A 20,560-nucleotide genomic window follows, 5' to 3' on the forward strand; every position below is an offset into this window, starting at 1 on the left:
ATTGTTTTTGGCTTTCTAGTTTTATTTAAATTTCATGTCAGTTTTAGGTTTTAGTGCACACTAAAACTGTTTAGCATTCACTAAACCAATTAATGTACATTAAATCATCTAGGGGCCCTTTTACTGCAGTGTGTTAGGCTGGTAATCCGTGGTTTAGCATGCAGTAACAGCTAACATGTTAACCACTTTTTTGGTATTTTGAAGATGACCGTACATTAAGTCACAAGTTAGCCTAAGGATCAAGGCTGTATGGGTTGGTTGACTAATAGAGATTACTATGGGGGAGGTATAGATTAATTTGGGGGTGGGGGGATGGTGGTGGTGGTGGTGGTGGTGGGGGTTATGAGTTTGTTACAACTATGTGAACTGATGTTCCTTGAACTGGATTTGTTGGAACGTTTGAAATGGTTTTGTTGGTTTACTATGCATTATAGTTCATAATAAAAAAGATTTACAGTAAGTCACATGTGAAGGGAATTTTGTGTTAGGAGGCAGGGCATGGGTGGAGAGTGGGCATGGAGAGTGTACAGTAATTAATGCACTGTGTAATATGAGGTTAGCATGGGACCACTTACCACCTCCTAAATAAAAGATGGTAAGTGCCTCTGTTCTAACTGCAACCTGAATACCACATGCTAATGCAAATGTTAACGCACGATCTGTAGTGGAAAATTAATTTTCTGCATTAAGCTGTGGTAACTACAAAATCTAATGCACTTTTGTAAAAAGACCCACTAGTATATGCTAAAAGGTTCTATAGTAGTTTGAAAATGTCACAAACAAAACAAAATACTTTCTTGGTGTTTTTTTTTTTTTTTACAAGTGCCTGCACACCTATACATCTAATTTACCACACATATTAAAGAAAAAAACCCCAAGTTTATTATCCTTCCTGTATGTGTCTTGTTAAGCACAGTTTTATTTTGTTTATTTATTTTACAAAACAGGATTATGATGCAGAGAAAGCTATGAGAGACAGATGAAAGTCAGAAGTATATTGGCAGCAGTGCTCAGCAAAGTCTTCCTTTAACCAGAAAAGTTTACGAATTCTACAATGCCCCAATTGTGAAGTTCTGGTTTCATACAGTGAGTTAGTTTGGTTCTTTATAATAGAAGCATACTTGCTAGAGCAGTAATTTAGCCACAGGGGGAAGGCCTTGGGGTTCTGGGCCCCCAACTTTGTGCTCAGACACTTTCCAGAATTGTAGCACCAGATGAACAGATGGCAGGGATGCCCAAGCACTGCCAACCAAAGAGATTCACTGGCTAAGTCCCCACCTGTACTGCCTTAGTAGCAAGGAAGCCAGTTGGGTACATCAGTCAGGATGCCAGCACTTCCGCACATGCTCAGTTCTGAGTGTGTGCAGAAGTGACTACATCTGCATCTGAAACTTCCTGTTGGCTTCCTTGCTGTTGAGGCAGCACGGGCAGAGGTTCAGCCAGCTAATCTCTTCGGCTGGCAGGGTTTGGACATCCTCACCAGCAAAGGTATGAGTGGGGGGAGGGGTGATGCTGGGGGGCTAGGGGAGAGAAGAGCTGAGAGGAAATATTTGCTTCCCCCCAGTCCACCCTTGGGCCCTCCCAAATTGGATTTCTAGCTACACCCCTGAGGGGGGAGAGCCCTAAAATACTAAAATGTTAACATGGATTCAGAGAGTTGTGTAATCACCAGCATGTTCAAGGCATCAGAAACAGTTGCAGTAGCAAGTGATAGGCTGAGGATAGATAGATGGATGGGATGGCAGGAAGGGAGATATGACGAGTAGATGGGTGGAAATGGGATCAGAGGAATAGGTAGTGAGTTGAGAGAAGATGTGCAGTTTCATTCTATGTGACTTTAGCAAAGGAAGAAAGGTTGGTAGGGGTTGAAGGTGGGTTGTGAGAATGACATGGAGGAAGGGGGGATGGAGATGACCTGGCAGAGAACTCAAGATTAATCTTGTGAACCTTGTCATGGAAGTGCTCTGCCTTTTTCTAAGCAGAAAGTGAAGAAGGAGGGGGCTAGAAGTGGAGGTACTTTGTGGAGGAAGTTCAATATGGCAAAGAGGCAGCAAGAGTTAAAGCAAGAGATAGTAGTATTGTTTGGTAAATGCAATAGCAGACTGGAAGGAGTCAGCAAGATGTAGGATTTTAGTCAAAAGTGCTCTGCAGAGCAGGCACAGGAATATAGATGGTAGTGGATTCTGGAGATTATCCAAAACTGGGGTTTTGTACACCTTACAGAATGGGGATTGGGAATAGTGATAGTGTCCAAAACAGAGGAGAGACTGCGTCACTGACAGACTTGAAAACTTAATGGATGAGAAGAGAGATGAGAGTAGTAGAGACAGTGCAGGGGTCAATAGTCTGAAGATTCCTAAATGTGTTGGTAGTGATCAGACGAGACTGTGGGAGAGGGTGATTCCGTGTTAAAACTTATCAGATGATGGTCAGATGGGGCAGAATGAAGGTGGAGAAGTTTGAGTGGGCAGTTGGAGAAAAAGAGAAGATTGAGGCAGTGGTTTTGCTAGTGAGTAGGGGGAGTAGAGCATAGCTGAAGATTGTATGAGGAGGTTAAAGTAACTTTGAGGGGCCCTCAACATGAATATTAGTCTCCAAGAACGATGGATTGGGAGGGTACTTCAAGAAAGAAGGAAAACAGGAGGTCAAGATCAGTGGAAAAGAAAAGGGGGACTTACTAGGGGGGTCAGTAGATGATAGCTGCCTGAAGAGGTAATGGAGTGAATAGGCAAACAGAGTGAATTTCAAAGGAAGAAAAGGAGAGAGAATGCGGTGGAAGAACGGGTTGAAACCTATAGGAAGAGGTGAGTAGCCCACACACACTGCCACAGCCAGCTGGGTGAGGTGTATTGGAAAAAAGGAAACCTCTATGACAGAGGGCAGCAACTAAAGCAGAGTCTTCAGGAAAAGACAAGTCTCGGTTATAGAAGAACATGAAGAATATGAGAGATAAAGAGGCCATGAATGTAAGTAAGCTATTAGAGACAGAATGGACATTCCACAGGGCACACGGGAAAGGGAGAGAAGTTGGAGGAAGGAGAGGAAAAGGAATAAGGTTAGAGGAGTTGTGGTTTGATATGCATAGATGGGGTGAGAGTTGTTTTAGAGGACCAGGATAGAGATTGATATCCCCAGCTGAGAGGAGGAGAAGGAGCAGGATAGTATGGAGTAGGGCTGATGACAGTGTCAAAGATGAGATGCGCTCACAGAAAATGGAACTAGCTGAATGAAAGGAAGAAAACATTGTAGCTGAAGACCCAAGGAGTGGGTAAAAGACCAAAATGGCTGGTAAGGTGACAAAAGTAGAGAATGGGCAGAGAGTGGTCTTGAGGTATGGTAAATGCTTTCTAACACATGGTTGAATGGAGCACGGGTTAGCAGGAGTAGAGGGCTCAATGGGTCAGGGTAGATCTGGGAACCACCCCTGAGGGTGCTGGAAGGCATATGCAGAAGCGCTGCAAAACCTCATCAGCACCGAAATGAAATAGGAATTCACAGATATGCCCACGAGAAAAGAATAGCAGTTGCCTTTGCTAATGTTTATGTAGCTACACACCATTCATTAGAGGATGAGACTGTGTGTTAAAATTTGAACATTCTCTTTTCTACCTTGGTCAGTATCTTAGTAAGTTTTTCTAGTGTCATGTCCTATGTATATGGACTGTGTGTAATATGTGTTGTGTGTTTTGTAGATGGGTTATTTATCATTCCTCATGTTGTTCACATACACTGTGTTGGTGAAAATGGAGTCCAAGCCCAGCGCACAAGAATGGTATGTCATCATCTACATTTTCACCACAGCAATGGAGAAAATCCGTGAGGTGAGTCTTTATTTTGAAATCCTGAAAAGACCATGCATGGCATTGTGACAGCTAGCATGAGCAGAGAGAAATTATCCTTCTATATAAATTAAATGTGGTGTGTACTTTCCTCTCCTCCCAGCTTTCTGTTTATTGTCTGGTATTTTGCTGCTGCTGAGTTTGGGCCAGAAGTTTTTGGGACTGTGATCCTTCATATGCAGGCAGCCTGGCTGTCAAAGTACTGGTTCTTGACCAAGGGCAAAGGACATTGGTTCCTTTTAGAACCTGGTACAAGTGCACTCTTGTTGTAGTCAGTAGGTGTTGATGTAGCAAAGTGGTCAATCTTCGTGGAGTCTATGGATACTGTCTTTGCAGTGTCCTTGACAGGTTTAAGGACCAGGAATCTGTATACCAGAATTGAATCTGGGACTCCATTGTGGCAGTAGTGGTGTACCCTCTGATGGGCTCGGGTGGGCAGGGGCCATGCATGCTGAGTTCACCTTGCACTTCTCGTGCATGCGTGCAAGAAGGGATGCCGGTTGAACTGAGCATGCGTGGGGGGGGGGGGGGGCTGCATGTGTCAGTGGCTGGAAATGCACTGCCAGCTGCCATGGGGTTGAGACAGCTCGGGGGACTACGGAGAGGACTCCTCAGCTAGCGGTGCTTTGGGATCCCTGCCAGACAATGTACTGCCTTTGGGGGGGGGGGGGGGAAGTATCAGGCAGGAAGGAAATGCCCATCCTGTCCACCCCCAAGCCCCACCCAAACCCTTGAGATCTGGATATTCTACTGTGTGTAGTACGCTGTGCTCACATGCAGCTTGTTCTAATAGTACAATGCTAACACTACATTCCACTACCTTTTTTTTCCCCCTACCTTTAAGCACTTCACTCTCAGCAAGACATCTCACCCTTGCTGCAAATGAGCACATCGTCTCTGCAGTGCACTCAGCTTTCACAGGCAGGAAACTCAATCTTCTCTCCTAGGCCATAACCTTATGCCTCATATCCAATAAAATGCAAATATGTACATAGCAATCTTTTAGAGGTGACCAGTAAACTATGATAGGAAAATGTTTTGTTCTTATTCTGTGCTTGAGTGTGAAGTAAATTTCTAGTCTGCAGTTATTCCTTTTTTTGTTTGTTTGTTTTTTGTTTAATAAGACCGTTTCCTTGGGCCTTCAGCTCAGTCAGAGCTTGCCTCTAGTAGAGCATGTCATAAGACTTCATTTACAAAAATCCAAGTCTTTTCCTCCCAAATGTTTTAACCCTCCCCATCTTGCTCAGCTCAGCAATTATAATGACAACCCTTGGCTATTGTGACACAGAAAGCAGCTCCCTGCAAAGCATGGTACACATGCACCTTGAGTCTGGGCTGTCACCAATGCACAATGCCAATGATTCTCACTCCCAGAGGCTAGAAATTCTGTCTCTGCAGGGTACATAGTAAATTACAGCAGATAAAGACAAGTATGGCCTATCTAATCTGCCCAATAAAGTGGCCAGGGTTTTAACTGCTCTTTCGTGTAGGTTACGTCCTCTATGTCTTTATTTTGAAGTACCAAATTCATTTGCTTTTAGTGGAAACTTTCTATACATTTTTCCATCCTCTTGGATGCAGTGTCTCCAGATAGGTAAGTTTTGTCCATATCATGACAGTAATGAATGTAACTTCTAAGCCAGTGCATATGGAATATGATCTCTGTCTCAGAAATGTACTGCAAAAACTCACCATAGTACTTTCATCATGCCAAAGGGAGGTTTCTTCTGGAGTTCATAAGATGTAACATACATAGAGGCAACTTATCCAGGTGTGCTTTAAAATTCTTTTCAATGAAGCCTGTGTTTCCCAATACTGTGGGAAATATTTCTTTTTGTTTCTTCCACATTATCTTGATCTCTGAATGCATTTCTTGGTATTGAAGGATCTTCTTCCTTTCCATCTGATTATCAGAATAATGGCTTGGAACTGAAGTCTTATAATGAATGCTGTTCCGATGTTACCACAGTGATGGTTTTCTTGCTTCTAACGTTCTATCGGTTGGAATTGGGATGTCCCAGGTGATCGTACAGTAATTTCTTCATTCTCCATAATTCTCTTAGGGTCATGATCCCATTGCTTATCTGGTATAGCAGTGGTATAATATTTACAAAGTTTCCAGTGCCTTTATTGTGCCCTTCTGTTCAGAACTTTGCAGCTAACTTTTTAGGACCTTGATATTAGGACTCACAAATTGTCCATCTTTATTCTTCAGATCAAGTATGATTTGCCATATTTTCATCTTGAATTTAATGTACTCAGCTAATCCAGAGTTTATTTTGTACGTTTCAAGGCAATTTATTATACATGAGAATGAGATACTATGAAAGGTTTCCTGTAATCAATCCATGCCATATTGAGATTTCAGCATTTCTTAGCATGCCTGTAATAGATTTATTCATTATGAACTGGTCTTTATTTGCATATACTTTCCTTGTACTGCCCCTTCTGATGTATTGCTATGATGTTGTTGGAATCGATAGTGACTGGCTTATTCTGTTGGTGTCTATTGCAGTGATCAGTTTATATATGGTAGGTAGGCAAGTTATTGGTGTGTAATTCTTGGGGATATTGCTTTAGATTTCCCTTTGAAAGGAGAACTATTCTTGCTATTAGTCATTACTGTGATAATTCTGGCTTCCTGATCTATTGATTTGCCATTTGCTAGGTCTTGAGGCATGTTAAATGTTTTAGCCAAAAGCTGGGCATTTGGGTCTGGTCTCTTCCAGTTTCGGGACTCTTTTTAACCTATTTTCCAGTTCTTCTGTTGTTACTTCAGGGCATTCCGTAGCTTTCATGTCTACCTTTTTCCAAACTCCTTCATATACTGGACAATTATTCTGCTTCTCGGCTGTAGTCATAGGGTCCTTGTATAAATTTCTGTAAAACCTTCTGTTTCGGTTTTAATTGGTGGCATTTTCACTGTACTTTTGCTGTTTTCTAGTTCCCCATAGAGATGGTTTGAGTTCTCTTTAAATAGTTTATGTTGATACCTCTTTCAGTTTATTATTGGAGCATATGAAGATCTTCAGTTAATGCAGCATATTTCAGTTTGATGTTTTGAATCTTTCTCATAATCTTAGGTGATCTTGATCCTTTGAGAAACCTACCTGTCAGGGACCCTTCTGCATGTACTGATTTATGTTCTTTCAACGTGTTTTTCTAAGGAGGACCTGTGTCCTTTTTGGTAGGATTATCTCAGTAACTATTTTTGGTGCATAGTACTGGATTCAGTTTACATCTGTAATATTAATAGATGGTTGCAATGTATGGATTATGGACTTGTTGATTTTACCTACCATATTTTTTTTTATCCCAGGCATTAGACCTTAGGCAGTTGTTCTCTCTCCTGTGCCCCAGAACACTTATTAATCTCAGTGCAGTCCAGGAGCTTCACTGCCAACTCCTTGATCTTCCAATTCCTCTCCTGACCCTCTTTGTCTCCCTGCTGACTGGCCTGCTCCTCACCAGTCACATCTTCCAGTGCAGCTTCCTCTCCACCCACTAGCTTATCCTGCACTTCCTCCTTATTTCCCCTTCTGTCTCACATAACTCTCCCCCACTCCATGTTCTCCATCAGGGATACCCCTCCCCCTTGTTCCATCCAAGTACTATGAGATTGTAAATTATAACTGTCAACTGTGGAGCAAGGTGTAAATAGGAGCAACAAACATTGTTTGAAATGTCCGTATGCAAATTCCAGAAGCCTAAGAAATAAGATGGGAGAGTTGGAATATATCAAATTATATTGCAGTGATAGGATGGATTGAATAGGTGGAGGGTTAGCTTATATTTAAAGAGGGTCTTTAATCGAACAAACTAAAAATTTTGCAGGATACAAAACACATCTTGTACTTCTCCTCTGCCTCATTTTCGGGATGGACTATGGAAATCATGAACCAGGTTTGCTGGAGGTAACCTCTATCACCTGAGCAGGGAACCAGAGTCATAGACATGGGTATATATTGGCTGGTAAGGTGACCTTGTGGAGGTGGGGTAATGGTTTATTAAGTTTCAAGTTTATCAATATTTACTGCTCTGTCTTATGGACATAATATCATAGTAGATAGCAGCAGATAAAGACCAGTTGCCCAACAAGATAAACTCATAATATAAGGTATGTATATTTGGTATTGATTTGTCCTTGCCATTTTCAGGGCACAGACCATAAAGTCTGCCTAGCATTGGCTTTGCTTCCAATTACTGTGTTGCCATCTGATCACCGCTAAGGTTGTTTGGTTCCATGCCGTCTATAAAGATTCCTTTGTGTTTATCCCATGCATTTTTGAATTCCGTACCATTTTTATTTCCACCACCTCCCACTTAAGAGCATTTGAGGGTATCTACCACCCTATCTGTGAAAATGTGCTTCCTGACAATATTCCTGAGTCGTCCCCCCCCCTCCCCCGCAACCTCAATTCATGTCCTCTAGTTCTACCACCTTCCCGTCTCTGGAAAAGGTTTGCTTGTAAATTAATACCTTTCAAACATTTGAACATCTGTATAATTCTTGTCTCTCCCACTATCTAGGCAGTTCTGGGTTCTGGGGGCATCTAGGAGGAGGTAGTGTATTGAAGATTGGGAGGGGTTAGGGGGAGGAGAGTATGGGGTTTGGGAATCCCTGTACTGCTTAAATAGGAGCCAGCCGTCGGTGATTTCCCCTCTGTCAAACATGCAGTAGATTTCTGAATGCTGGAGCATGTAGGCATCATAGGTGGAGCCTGGGTAGCAGGCACACAGATCTACAGTCTCCCCCTGGGCATCACACATGACGTGCATGTACATAGAGTGAAATGATATTCTATTTCTATAGGTCTCCTTAGTGCTCGGGGGGGGGGGGGGGGTCTGAGTGCAGTGTACTAAGCACTCACTCTCCCAGTACCAGCAAGCAGTCCTCTCACACACAGCAGCAGCACAAAACACTCACTCTCCCAGTACCAGCAGACAGTCTTCCCACACAGCAGCAGCACAAAGCACAGTGACAAACTGGGAGTGGACAAACAGAGGAACACCGAGAGATAGAAGACAAGCAGGTAGGGATGTAGAATGGGAGGTGTGGGGGTTTGGGGATGGTGAGGGAAGGTAATGAGATACAGAGGTAGGGATGAGTGTGACTGGGGGGGGGGGGGGGGGTAGCAGGTATGGGCAAGGACTTGAGGAGGTGAGACACAGAGGACTCATTGGCAGAAACTGTAAAGATGAAAATGTTCAGACAAGGGCAAACACAAAGGTTACGAAGCACTCAACAGCTGTCCACTATTTCTCACTTCCACCTCTCTACTCTCCAACTCAGCAAAATCACACATGGATCTAAGACACATGAAACACCCACTCTGGGAATGTCTTCTTGTAAACAACTAGCAGTCTTGGGCATTTTTTTTCTTTTTTTGATTATATTCTTTAGACATTTTCTGCAAGAAATAGATATATCTGCCTGTTATGCCATTTTTTGGGGGTGTTTTACTGTTTCAGAAACGAGCCCCATAATAACCCCTTGTGTTCTGTATAGATCTTATACAACCAGATCAGAGACAGCTATGAGGCTAATCATTCAGAGGTGGTGATGGTGTGTTGTGCTATTACAAGGGTCACTGCTTTGTTGGTAGCAGGCCCGTTGTTGTGGAATTCACTGCCAGGAATTTTGCGATGATGTCAGGATACTGCACAGTTTAAGAAACTTTTAAAAATTCATTTATTTGTACAAACCTTTTTTTGTTAGTGTATAAATGTGAGGAGGAGATGAGTTTTGGCAGCTGTAAGAACTACCCGGAGCAGGAGGGAGATCAGTGTTTGTGTGTGCCATATTTTCATTGTGTATATTTTTGTTGGAATCTACCTAGATTATAGGTGGAATATAAATATTGAAAAAAAAATAAGAAAAATAAGCCAGGTCATCACATGAGGTATTCAGCAAGATTTGGGAAGAAAAGTTTATTTTCTTTCTTCAGAGATACACAGCAATTCACCAGTTTGCTACATAAGGATCCTCTGTGTTTAGTCCACATCTTTTGAATTCCATCACTGTTTTTGTTCCCACAACTTCCAACAGGAGATCATTCTAGGCAGTCACCACACTTTCCACAGGAGTGTTTCCTGATGTTGCTTTTAAATTTACTTTCTTGCAACTTCATTTCATTTCCTCTAGTTCTGTAGACCTGTGTTGGAAAAGATGTGTGTGTCTATTAATATTACTGAAGTATTTAACGTCTCTCCCCTCCTCTAGGGTTCACATATTTAGGTCTTCAGCTTTCTTCTCATACCTCTTCTGGTATTTTTCTACCCGTTTGTGATGTTATAGTTATACTGAATTCTGAGCATGGAGTAGCCTCCAAAATTTAAATTAGAGTAATGAGTGATGTGAGTGGCAACAGTATGGCATAAGGGAGGACATCCCATGCCATTATAGCACACTTCAGTCAGTACTTGCTGGAACAGACCCGTGCTTAGGCACATCACTGTTGCATTCTGTTGTAACAATGATCCATTGTGGTCAGTTTATTTTACGGACATTGTCATATAGCATCACAAAAGCGGCCTCCAGCTTTCTTTTACTCCAGTTGAGACATCACTTCTGTTGCAAAATTCATTAAAATCACACAAATCTTATAAGGATAGTTGACACATATATAAAAAAAACATTTTTTTGAGACCATCAGATAACCAGATATGGAGTATGTATAACCTCATATGCCAAAGCTTCAATTCCTCATCGGTCCATGTTTTTAAAAAATAAATATATTCAGTTCAATTCAGTGCAGTAAAGAATCAACTCAGTTCATATTGTGTAAATAGGCCAATCTTCATAAGTACTTATCTTTCAGTTTCTCTTATATATTCCACACAAAGGAGAGCTTAAAACATCAGATGTGGCTGCCATCCTTTAGCTATGGGAGGAGTGCCTGAAGTGACTAAAGTTTGTAAGCTGTGGACCATTTGTTTTTGATTTAATATTGTAAGATGCTGTGCCTGATGCTTGACAGTTTCTGTTGCAGAGAATTCTTCCCTTACGGAGTGATGCAAAACATAGTGCTACGTCGGAAACTCTCCTGTGTGTGGAAGATTTAAGAGAAGCTGAGAGATAAGTACTTATGAAAATTGGCCTACTTATACAATTTGAATTGAGTTGATTCTGTACTGCATTGAATTGAATATGTTTATTTAAAAAAATATAGACTGATGTGAAATTGAGGCTTTGGCATATGAGGTCATACATACTCTGTATGTGGCTACCTGATGGGTCCCCACAATTGTTTTTTGATATTTTTGTGAACTATCTTTATAAGATTTGTGTGAGTTTTCTGTTAGTTCTCTTGACTTTAGCCTATTATTAGACCACTTTTTTTTTGTTCTTGCAAAATTCATTAAAGCATAATTCATCTCCAAGCATATCTGAAATGCTCTTCCTCTACCCCCCACCTTCCAACTTTCCACACCCACTGCAACAGTGGGCAGTTCAGACATCTACATCAAAGCTGAGCATATGTGCAGTCAATCCATTGCAAACCTATAACTCAGATTGTGGTTCAATTTTGTTTCCCTTAATTTTAATATTGAAGAATTCCTTCAGTATAGCAAAATGTCCTGCTTTCTTTATAACACAATATCTTCTCTGCAGCCTTGAAATAATGCTGGAACTGTATGCTGCTATACATATCCCATTCTATTTTGGTTGCTTTCCTCAGAACCACTTCAGGCCTTTTTATAGATGCAGCCTCTAATGCTGATTACTGTACTACAAGTGAGGCCTTATCAATGGCCTGCATAGGAAAATTATCACATTAATTTGTGTGCAGTATTTAATTCATTTTATTGAAATGTTGTAGTTGGTATGGCAGTTGGACTGCTGTTGATGTAAACTATACAGAACGTTTTCTGAAAGTTGCAAATCAACCTGCGTATTTGATAAATTTCCCTTTTAGGTGATGGCATCAGCTCTTAAGTAAGAAGTTGGGTCAACTACAATATAAAAGTCTTAAAAAGGGAAAACTGAAACTAAGTAAACACATGTTGAACCAGAAATATGTTTCTCAGTCTCGTGAGACACACACTAAGCCAAGGTTAGCGTTCACCTTTATCACATAGGGGCCCTTTTACTAAGCCATGTAGGTACCTACACGCACCCAACGCGCATCAATTCGGAATTACCGCCCAGCTACCGCGTGGCCCATGCGGTAATTTCATTTTTGACGTACGTCCGCCACGCGTGCCAGAAAATATATTTTATTTTCTGGCGCACGGTGAAAATCAGGTGGTAACTCTGACTTGATGCGTGTAGGCGATTACTGCATGGTTAACGCGAGAGACCGCTAAGTCAATGGTTGGCGGTAAGGTCTCAGACCCAAAATGGATGCGCGCCAATTTTTATTTTGCCACACGTCCATTTTCGGCAAAAATTAAAAGCCATTTTTTTACAGGTGTGCTGAAAAATGGATCTGCGCACTCCCAAAACATGCGCCTACACTAGCGCAGGCCATTTTTCAGCTCACCTTAGTAAAAGGACCCCTTAGAATGTTAAGAACGAAACGCAGACTGTGGTAGTCTAGACCATTGGTTTCCAAATCTGAATATCCATGAGAAAAACATGTATGCAGATCTAGTGTATAAATATTCATTGTGGATATCCTGAAAACCAGGGAGTCCTCCAGGTCAGTTTTGGGAATCACTGGTCTAGAGTGTTGGGACTGAGTGATTAGCTTGACAGAATGGCTCTGTGAAGTTCTTTCATGACAAAACAAATCTGGAAGTATAAAGTGCCACAGGAAGCTTTGTGGTGTGAAATTTGTGGTTGAAGAACATGCAGCCCAAGGACCTGGAATCCTTAGTGTACAAGGAAATTGCTTCTATTTAGCAGTCATGGTTCGCTGGACAAGATTATGTAGAATGCCAGATCTAACACATGCCATTGATTAATTAATGAGTAGCTTGATATGTGTGACCATGCAGATGTGTTTCTCTAGATGTTATCGGGGAAAGTTAATCATCTCACACTGCAGAATTTCTGTTCTGTAGATTTCTTATCAGTTCGCATAACAATGATGGAACCTTGTGATATGTAAAGGAATTTTTATTACCTTTCAGAGGTTCTTTACACAATTGCTTACTGAAGCTGAAAATTGCTGTGGGGTACTTTTACCTTTCAGAGTAAAACTTTTACTGCTTATCAGTTTACAACCCTCCTTTGATTATCAAAAACAAAAGTCCAAGATATTTGCAATGAATTTTGTTACACATGAATGAAAAACAAGATATAGAAAGTAACATGTAGTTATACTATAACCCATTATTCAGCTGTAACACACTCTTAATCTGTAGCATTTGGTAATCATATTTTTGAAGGTTGCCCATGTGTTCAGACAGTCTCTGGAAGCTCAATTTGTGTGGAAGTGTTTGTTTTAAATGACTGCACACTGCCAGGAAGCTCACAGAAGTATTGCAACAACAATAATACAACTTTTTGTCATATTGAAGTTACAAGCTGCTTTTGAGCAGAGCTTCCAAAACTGTGGGTTGTGATCCCAAGTGAGGCCACAAAACCAATATTTGGGGTCACGAACTGGTGGAGTCTCCATAGTGGATCATTATTCTGCACCTTCAGGGGTCATACAATTTTATTTGGTCGCTCTCACCAATCTCTGCACCAATATAACAGTGCTAGGGTGTCCCTTTAACCAGCCCCTCCAAATGACACACTGATTACAATTTATAACAAATTAGTACTCTACCTATGTACAATTATTCCATTATTATAGTTCCTTTGTGTACATCTGTGTGCACAAGCCAGCATATTTGAAAATATAAGTGAGATTAAATAAAAATGCCACCAACAATAAAGAACGTCAACATGGATGCAGCAGCTCATAGGTTTGCTTGCTTTGTTTTGAGTGTACAGTGATGATGGCTGCGTGAGGATGGGCAAACATATATTAACCTTGCCTTTTCACAGTTCCCTCCCTCCCTCCCTCCTTCCTACACATGACTCCAGACCTCCCCTCCAGCCCTGGATGCCTCCCGGCACATGCTTGAAGCCACCCTGGTGGTCTAGTGGCTTTTTCGGGGCAGGAAAAATCCCCAGTCTTTCCTGCCCGCTGCCACTACCATGGAAGTCTTGCAAGTTCGCTGCTGGAAGTCTCGGCAGCCATTTAAAAAAAGCGGCAACAGCGAGAGGGTCAGCGGCAGCGGACAGGTAAGAGTGGGAATCTTTCCTGCCCCGAAGAATCCATTAGACCACCAGCGTGGCTTGAGGTAAGTGCTGGGAGGGCACCCTGCGGCTTGGGGAGGGGAGGCAAAGCTGATATCACCATGCATTTCTGGGTCCATCCTTGCAAGATCCCTGCAGACCTGGAGTGGATGCCTGTGGGATTCTCGCAGTACCCACAGGAATCTCGCCATTTCCGGCAGGAGGAAATACAAATTGGTATTGCATTAAATGTTCATAAGTGAACAAGTAGATTAATAGTCAGGTATAGAGTGGAGGAGTAGCCTAGTGGTTAGGGTGGTGGACTTTGGTCCTGAGGAACTGAGTTTGATTCCCACTTCAGGCACAGACAGCTCCTTGTGACTCTGGGCAAGTCACTTAACTCTCCATTGCCCCATGTAAGCTGCATCAAGTCTACCATGAGTGGGAAAGCGCGGGGTACAAATGTAACAAAAAAAAAATCTGTTTTAGTAGCTCTTTACCAGGAGAAAAACAATCTCTGCCAGAATATAACATGTGCTAGGGTGTCCCTATAACCAGCCCCTCCAAATGACATACTAATTACGATTCATAACAAATTACTACTCTACCTGTGAAATGTTATTCCGTTATTATACTTCCTCTGTGTACATCCATATGCTGCACAAGCCAGCATGTTTGAAGATATAAGTGAGATTAAATAAAATGACCATTAGGCCACCTGAGGCGCGGGGTCTCAGGCGGCACACTTTAGGAGCAGCATCTCGAAGGGCAGCTTTGTGGTGTTTTACCTGGTCACAGTGACTTTCCAAAACCGGCAATGGCAACGATTCCCATACGCTCCCCGGCCAACGCTGGCACCCGCCTCTTCCCTTTACTGCGGCTGCCTGAAGTAACTCCCTGTTTTGCTCAGGCAGCCGCAATGTAAAGGGAAGAGACGGGTGCCGGCAGTGGGAGGACAGCGTATGGGAATCGCTGTCACTGCTGGGTTTGGAAAGTCACCATGATCAGGAAAACGCCCTGGGGGGGGGGGGGGGGGGTCGTCATGCAAGCTCCGCCTCAGGCAGCATCTTGCCTTGGGCTGGCCCTGCTACCAACAGTAAAGAACGACAACATGGATGCAGCAGCTCATAGGTTTATTTGCTTTGTTTTGAGTGTACGCACAATGACGGCTGCGCTGGGAAGGGGAAACTCAGACTAACCTAAGTGGCTTCAACTTTTTGACATCATGCCGTCTCCTCAATCAAAACTCCTTGAGGCTGACAGCAAATGTATCAATTCCTCTTCTGCATGGCAACAGAGCTGTGAAGAAAGAGGAGGAATTTTCTGAGCATGGAAATATCAAGGGCTGTTTCTTTGGCTGAGGATGGAAGGTAGGTGTGTGATGCAGTGGCGTACCAAGGGGGGGGGGGGGTGGGGGCGGTCTGCCTGGGTGCACGCCGCTGAGGGGGTGCCGCGCGCCTGTCGGCTCTTCGTTTTCATGCTCCCTTTGCCCCGGAACAGGTTACTTCCTGTTCCGGGGCAGAGGGAGCATGAAAATGAAGAGCCGGCAGGCGCGCGGCACCCCCCTCCCAGCGGCGTGCACCCGGGGGGGGGGAGGTTCATTCGCCGGAGGATCGGGGGGGGGGCGTCGTGCTGTTCCGGGGGGCGCTGCACCCGGGGGGCGGGGCGCATCGGCGATCCGCCCCGGGTTTCAGCCCCCCTAGGAACGCCACTGGTGTGATGTCTGTCAGAGTGAGCAGGTCACAGATGACATAGGGGTGACGGTGTTTGAGAATTAGTTCTGTTATTTCTGTCAGTGTGAATAGATCACAGATGACAGAGGTGTGAGAGGTTTTGAGGTAGTTGTGGGAGGCTGTCAAAGAGAATAGAGCTTAGTAATGAGAGAAAGCAGTGAGAAATTTGACAGAGTTGAATTTATTGAGATATTGTAAATACCCATTCTCCTTTGGTGGAGGCACCTAGGCGCTAGATATATATAAAGGTGGGGAATAACAGAGCTGGCCTAGGGGGCATCTGTCAGGTGAGCCCCCTGCCTCGAATCCAGGGAACACTCCGGAGGGGGTAAACAAAATTTGCACTGAGAAAAGAGGGGTTATCAGTGGTATACCGCATAGGTAGGATAGTCAGGTGTTTAACATTTTTTGTGATAATGGCAGAAGGACTAATTGCAGATAAAACCTAAATATATGACAGTGGAAGGGATAGAAAACAAAAGGAAAGGTCTAGTGAAGTTTGAAGAATAGCATAGGAGTTTGCAGCTCATTTCCTTCTTCAGTATACTTTATTTGCCCTTCCAAATGCTCGAATTCTTCTGCTCTCCAATCTTCTACACCAAAACAAGGCTCCAAAAAACTCACAGGCCTCTGAAGATCTCTTGTATTCCCTTCTCGAAGACCCCCAGGACAATCACAGTTCTCAGAATATCTTCATCCAAAGCCAGGTTAAAAAAAAGAAGGCATGGCCGTGAGAAAAGGACGAGTGCCACTGACTCCCAGAAGTTATGCTTCTGGTACCTCAACCCTGTTCTCCTCATGGATGCCTGCCCACACTGCAAACAGTTAAGAACATAAGAGTAGCCATACTGGGCCAGAACAATGGTCCATCTAGCCCAGTATGCTGTTTTCCAAATAGTGGCCAAGCCAGGTCACAAGTACCTGGCAGAAATCCAAATTGTGGCAACACTCCATACTACAAATCCCAGGGCAAGCAATTGCTTCCCATGTCTGCCTCAATAGCAGACTATGAACTTTTCCTCCAGGAATTTGTCTAAACCTTTTTTAAACTCAGATACGCTATCCGCTGTTACCACATCCTCCAGCAAAGAGTTCCAGAGCTTAACTATTTGTTGAGTGAAAAAATATTTCCATGTAACTTCCTTGAGTGTCCCCTGGTCTTTGTACTTTTGGAACGAGTAAAAAATCGATTTACTTCTCATTCTACACCATTCAGGATTTTGTAGACCTCAGTCATATCTCCCCTCATCCGTCTCTTTTCCGAGCTGAATAGCCATAACCTCTTTACCCTTTCCTCATATGAGAGGAGTTCCATCCCCTTATCATTTTGGTTGCTCTTCTTTGAACCTTTTCTAATTCTGCTATATCTTTTTTGAGATACTGCAACCAGAACTGAAAGCAATACTCATGGTGCAGACGCACCATGGAGCGATACAAAGGCATTATAGTGTTTTCGGTCTTATTCACCATCCTTTTCCTAATAATTCCTAGCATCGTATTTGCTTTTTTGGCCGCCGCCGCACACTGAGCAGAAGATTTCAGTGTATTATCTACAACGGCACCCAGATCTTTTTCTTGAGCGCTGACCCCCAAGATGGACCCTACCATTAGTTAACTATGATTCGGATTATTCTTTCCAATGTGCATCACCTTGCATTTGTCCACATTAAATTTCATCTGCCATTTATATGCCCAGTCTTCCAATTTCCTAAGGTCTTCCTGCAATAGTTTTGTATCATCTGCAAATTTGATCACCTCACTCGTCGTTCCGATTTCTATATGATTAATAAATATGTTAAATAGTACCGGTCCCAGTACAGATCCCTGCGGCACTCCACTGTTCACCCTCCTCCACTGAGAGAAATTACCAATTAACCCTACCCTCTGTTTTCTGTCCAATAACCAATTCCTAATCCACACCAGAACCTTGCCTCCTATCCCATGACTCTTTAATTTTTTTTCAGGAGTATCTCATGAGGAACTTTATCAAAAACATTCTGAAAATCTAAATACACTACATCAACCGGCTCACTTTTATCCACATGTTTATTCACACCTTCAAAGAAATGAAACACATTGGTGAGGCAAGACTTCCCTCAGCTGAACCAATGCTGACTCTGTCCCATTAAGCCATGTTTGTCTACCTGTTCTGTAATTTTATTTTTTATAATAGTTTCTACTATTTTGCTTGTCACTGACGTCAGGCTTACTGGTCTATAATTTCCCAGATCACCCCTAGAACTATTTTTAAAAATCGCATCACATTGGCCACCCTCCAATCTTCAGGTACTATAGTTGATTTTAATGACAGGTTACATATTACTAACAGCAGATCAGCAATTTCATGCATGAGTTCTTTGAGTACCCTTGGATGTATTCCATCAAGTCCAGGTGATTTACTACTCTTTAATTTGTCCATTTGGCTCAGTACATCTTCCAAGTTCATGGAGATTTCTTTCAGTTCCTCCACATCATCACCCTTGAAAACCAATCCCGGTACAGGCAGATCTCTTGCATCTTCTTCCATAAAGACAGAAGCAAATAATTCATTCAGTTTCTCCACTATGGCCTTGTCCTCCCTGAGCACCCCTTTTGCTCCATTGTGATCTAACAGTCCCACAGATTCCCTCTCATGCTGTCTGCTTCTGATGGACCTGAAAAAGTTGTTACTGTGAGTTTTAGCCTCTTCGGCAAGTTTCTCTTCATATTCTCTTTTAGCCTTATTATTAATGCTTTGCATTTGACTTGCCAGTGCTTATGTTGATTCTTATTTTGTTCATTTGGGTCCTTTTTCCATTCTTTGAATGGCCTCTTTTACTTCACCTTTTAACCATGCTGGCTGAAGTTTTCTCTTCTTTCCACCTTTGCAAATACATGGAATAATGTCCACGCCTGATTTAGTGTCCTAACCTTTGCAGCCAATCCTTTTAGTTTCCTTTTAACCATTTTCCTCATTTTATTATAGTCGCCCTTTTGAAAATGAAATGCAGATACAGTAGATTTCTTTGCAGGTTCATCCCAGATAGTAGCTCCAACTTGATCATGTTATGATCACTCACCTTGAGCTACTACTGTAAAAGGTGTGAGCAAAATCCAAATAAACAAAGAACATCCAGCTAACAGTTCAGTTGCTTAGAAAAGAATTGTTGCCTTCTGCACATAGAGTCTGTAACTAGTCACCTCAGACTGGGGCTAGGAGATGGCCAGAACCTCAGCCCAGCTGAGAGGAAAAGCTGTAGCACTCAAATAAAAATAAATGGGGAATGACGGGGAGATGGTGAAATATGTGAGTTTCTGATCATATCTCCTCTTTTCTCTTTCATAAGGTATACATTTTTAGTTCCTTAACTGTTAACCCATAGGGCTTTTGGTGCAGACCTTTTACCATTTTGTTAGTCATTCTCTGGACCATCTCTACTTGAGCATGCTCCCATTTCTTCCTGTGTATATAAGGCGCTGATGTCAGAGGAGGATGTCATGTCTCACAAGTAATTAAGAGATTCATTCATATCTGATTGAGGGATATGTTGTATTCTATAACTTGGAGAGTGTTTTCTTCCAAATTTCATAATTATACTCTCGTTTTCATGCTATGGTCTGCAAAACTGGACACTCTACATGAGGTCTCACTAATGACAGGGTCATTACTATTTCCATTTGTGTGTTGGCACACAGTGCTTTGTAGCATTCCTCTGGCTCTGGCCACTGCTGTGTTGCTTTGTTTCACTGCCTTGATGTAATCAGATAAGGTTACCCTAAGATCTCTTTTCTGATTGGTTCACTTAAAATATGTGTCTACTGAATTTTTCCCAGATGCATAACTATACTTTTTTGCTTTTAAACTTAGCTGCCAAGCACATGCTCACTTCTCAAAGTTTCTCCAGTCATTCCTCATTTTGGCTACTCTTGGTGTACACATTGTTGCATATCTTAGCTCCATTCAGAAGACAAGCTTTCCTTGACAGCCCTTCAGCAATATTATTTATGAATATAGTGAACAGAAACAGCCTTATGGCTAGTCCTGAGGCACTACACTGATAGCCCTTCTTTTTTTGGAGTGTTCTAGATTTATTGTCACTTTCTGCTATCTATCAAGTAATTTCCTAATTCAGTTGACCACTGTGGGACCCACTGCTAGGCTTCTCTGGTTACTGATATACCTCCAGTGTTAAAGCTTTGCTGAAATCTAAGCGTACTATATCCAGTCTTTTTTCCCTAATTCTCTGACCACTCAGTGAAAGTAATTGATCTGATTTGTTTGACATTGTTTCTTTCTAGGAAAAACATGCTAACATGGATCTTGCAAACTGTTGGGCTCAAGATGTATCTCTATATTATTTCCTTTAGTAACAATTCCGTTAATGTACCGACCACCAAGATCAGTCTAAATAGCCTGTGGTTGCCAGTATCTTCTCCTATTTTTTTTAATATAAAGAGGAGCAACATTTCAAAAATATGTTGGATAAACAAACAGGAATCCTGTATGGAAAGAGAATGGAACCAAACAAGCTTAGCGGTGCTGAGGTGGCATCTCCAGTAATTGGGAAGCAAAGCCAGTACTGGGCAAACTTCTACAGTCTGTGCACTGATCATGGCTGGATTGTTCTGGATGGGCTTGAGTGGGGCTTCAATGACAGCTTCAGTAGTTGGAGAAAAAGGCCAGTGCTGGGCAGACTTCTACGGTAGACAGCTGCACAAGAATGCGGATTGCAGGAATCCTGTGGGTATGGAAGAAGTTGCCGTGGGATTCCTGCAGGAATGGAAGAAGTTACCATGGGATTCCTTCAGGAGTGTAGTCAAAATCTCTGGTG

At 42.5% G+C, this 20,560-nt stretch overlaps 1 protein-coding gene across 1 annotated transcript in view; it reads left to right on the plus strand.

Moving 5' to 3' along the window:
- Positions 1 to 972: 972 nt before the first annotated feature.
- LOC115463326 (transient receptor potential cation channel subfamily M member 6-like) overlaps positions 973 to 20,560 on the plus strand; it is a gene marked incomplete at its 5' end in the record, with an annotated part of 108,891 nt that continues 89,303 nt past the window's right edge. The window contains 2 exons of the mRNA XM_030193730.1: positions 973 to 1,086; positions 3,693 to 3,821. Of these exons, the coding sequence (XP_030049590.1) occupies positions 973 to 1,086; positions 3,693 to 3,821 (243 nt within the window). The remainder of the gene's footprint in view (positions 1,087 to 3,692; positions 3,822 to 20,560) is intronic.

Source organism: Microcaecilia unicolor, chromosome 2 (genome assembly GCF_901765095.1).
Source record: "Microcaecilia unicolor chromosome 2, aMicUni1.1, whole genome shotgun sequence".
Lineage (NCBI taxonomy): Eukaryota > Metazoa > Chordata > Amphibia > Gymnophiona > Siphonopidae > Microcaecilia > Microcaecilia unicolor.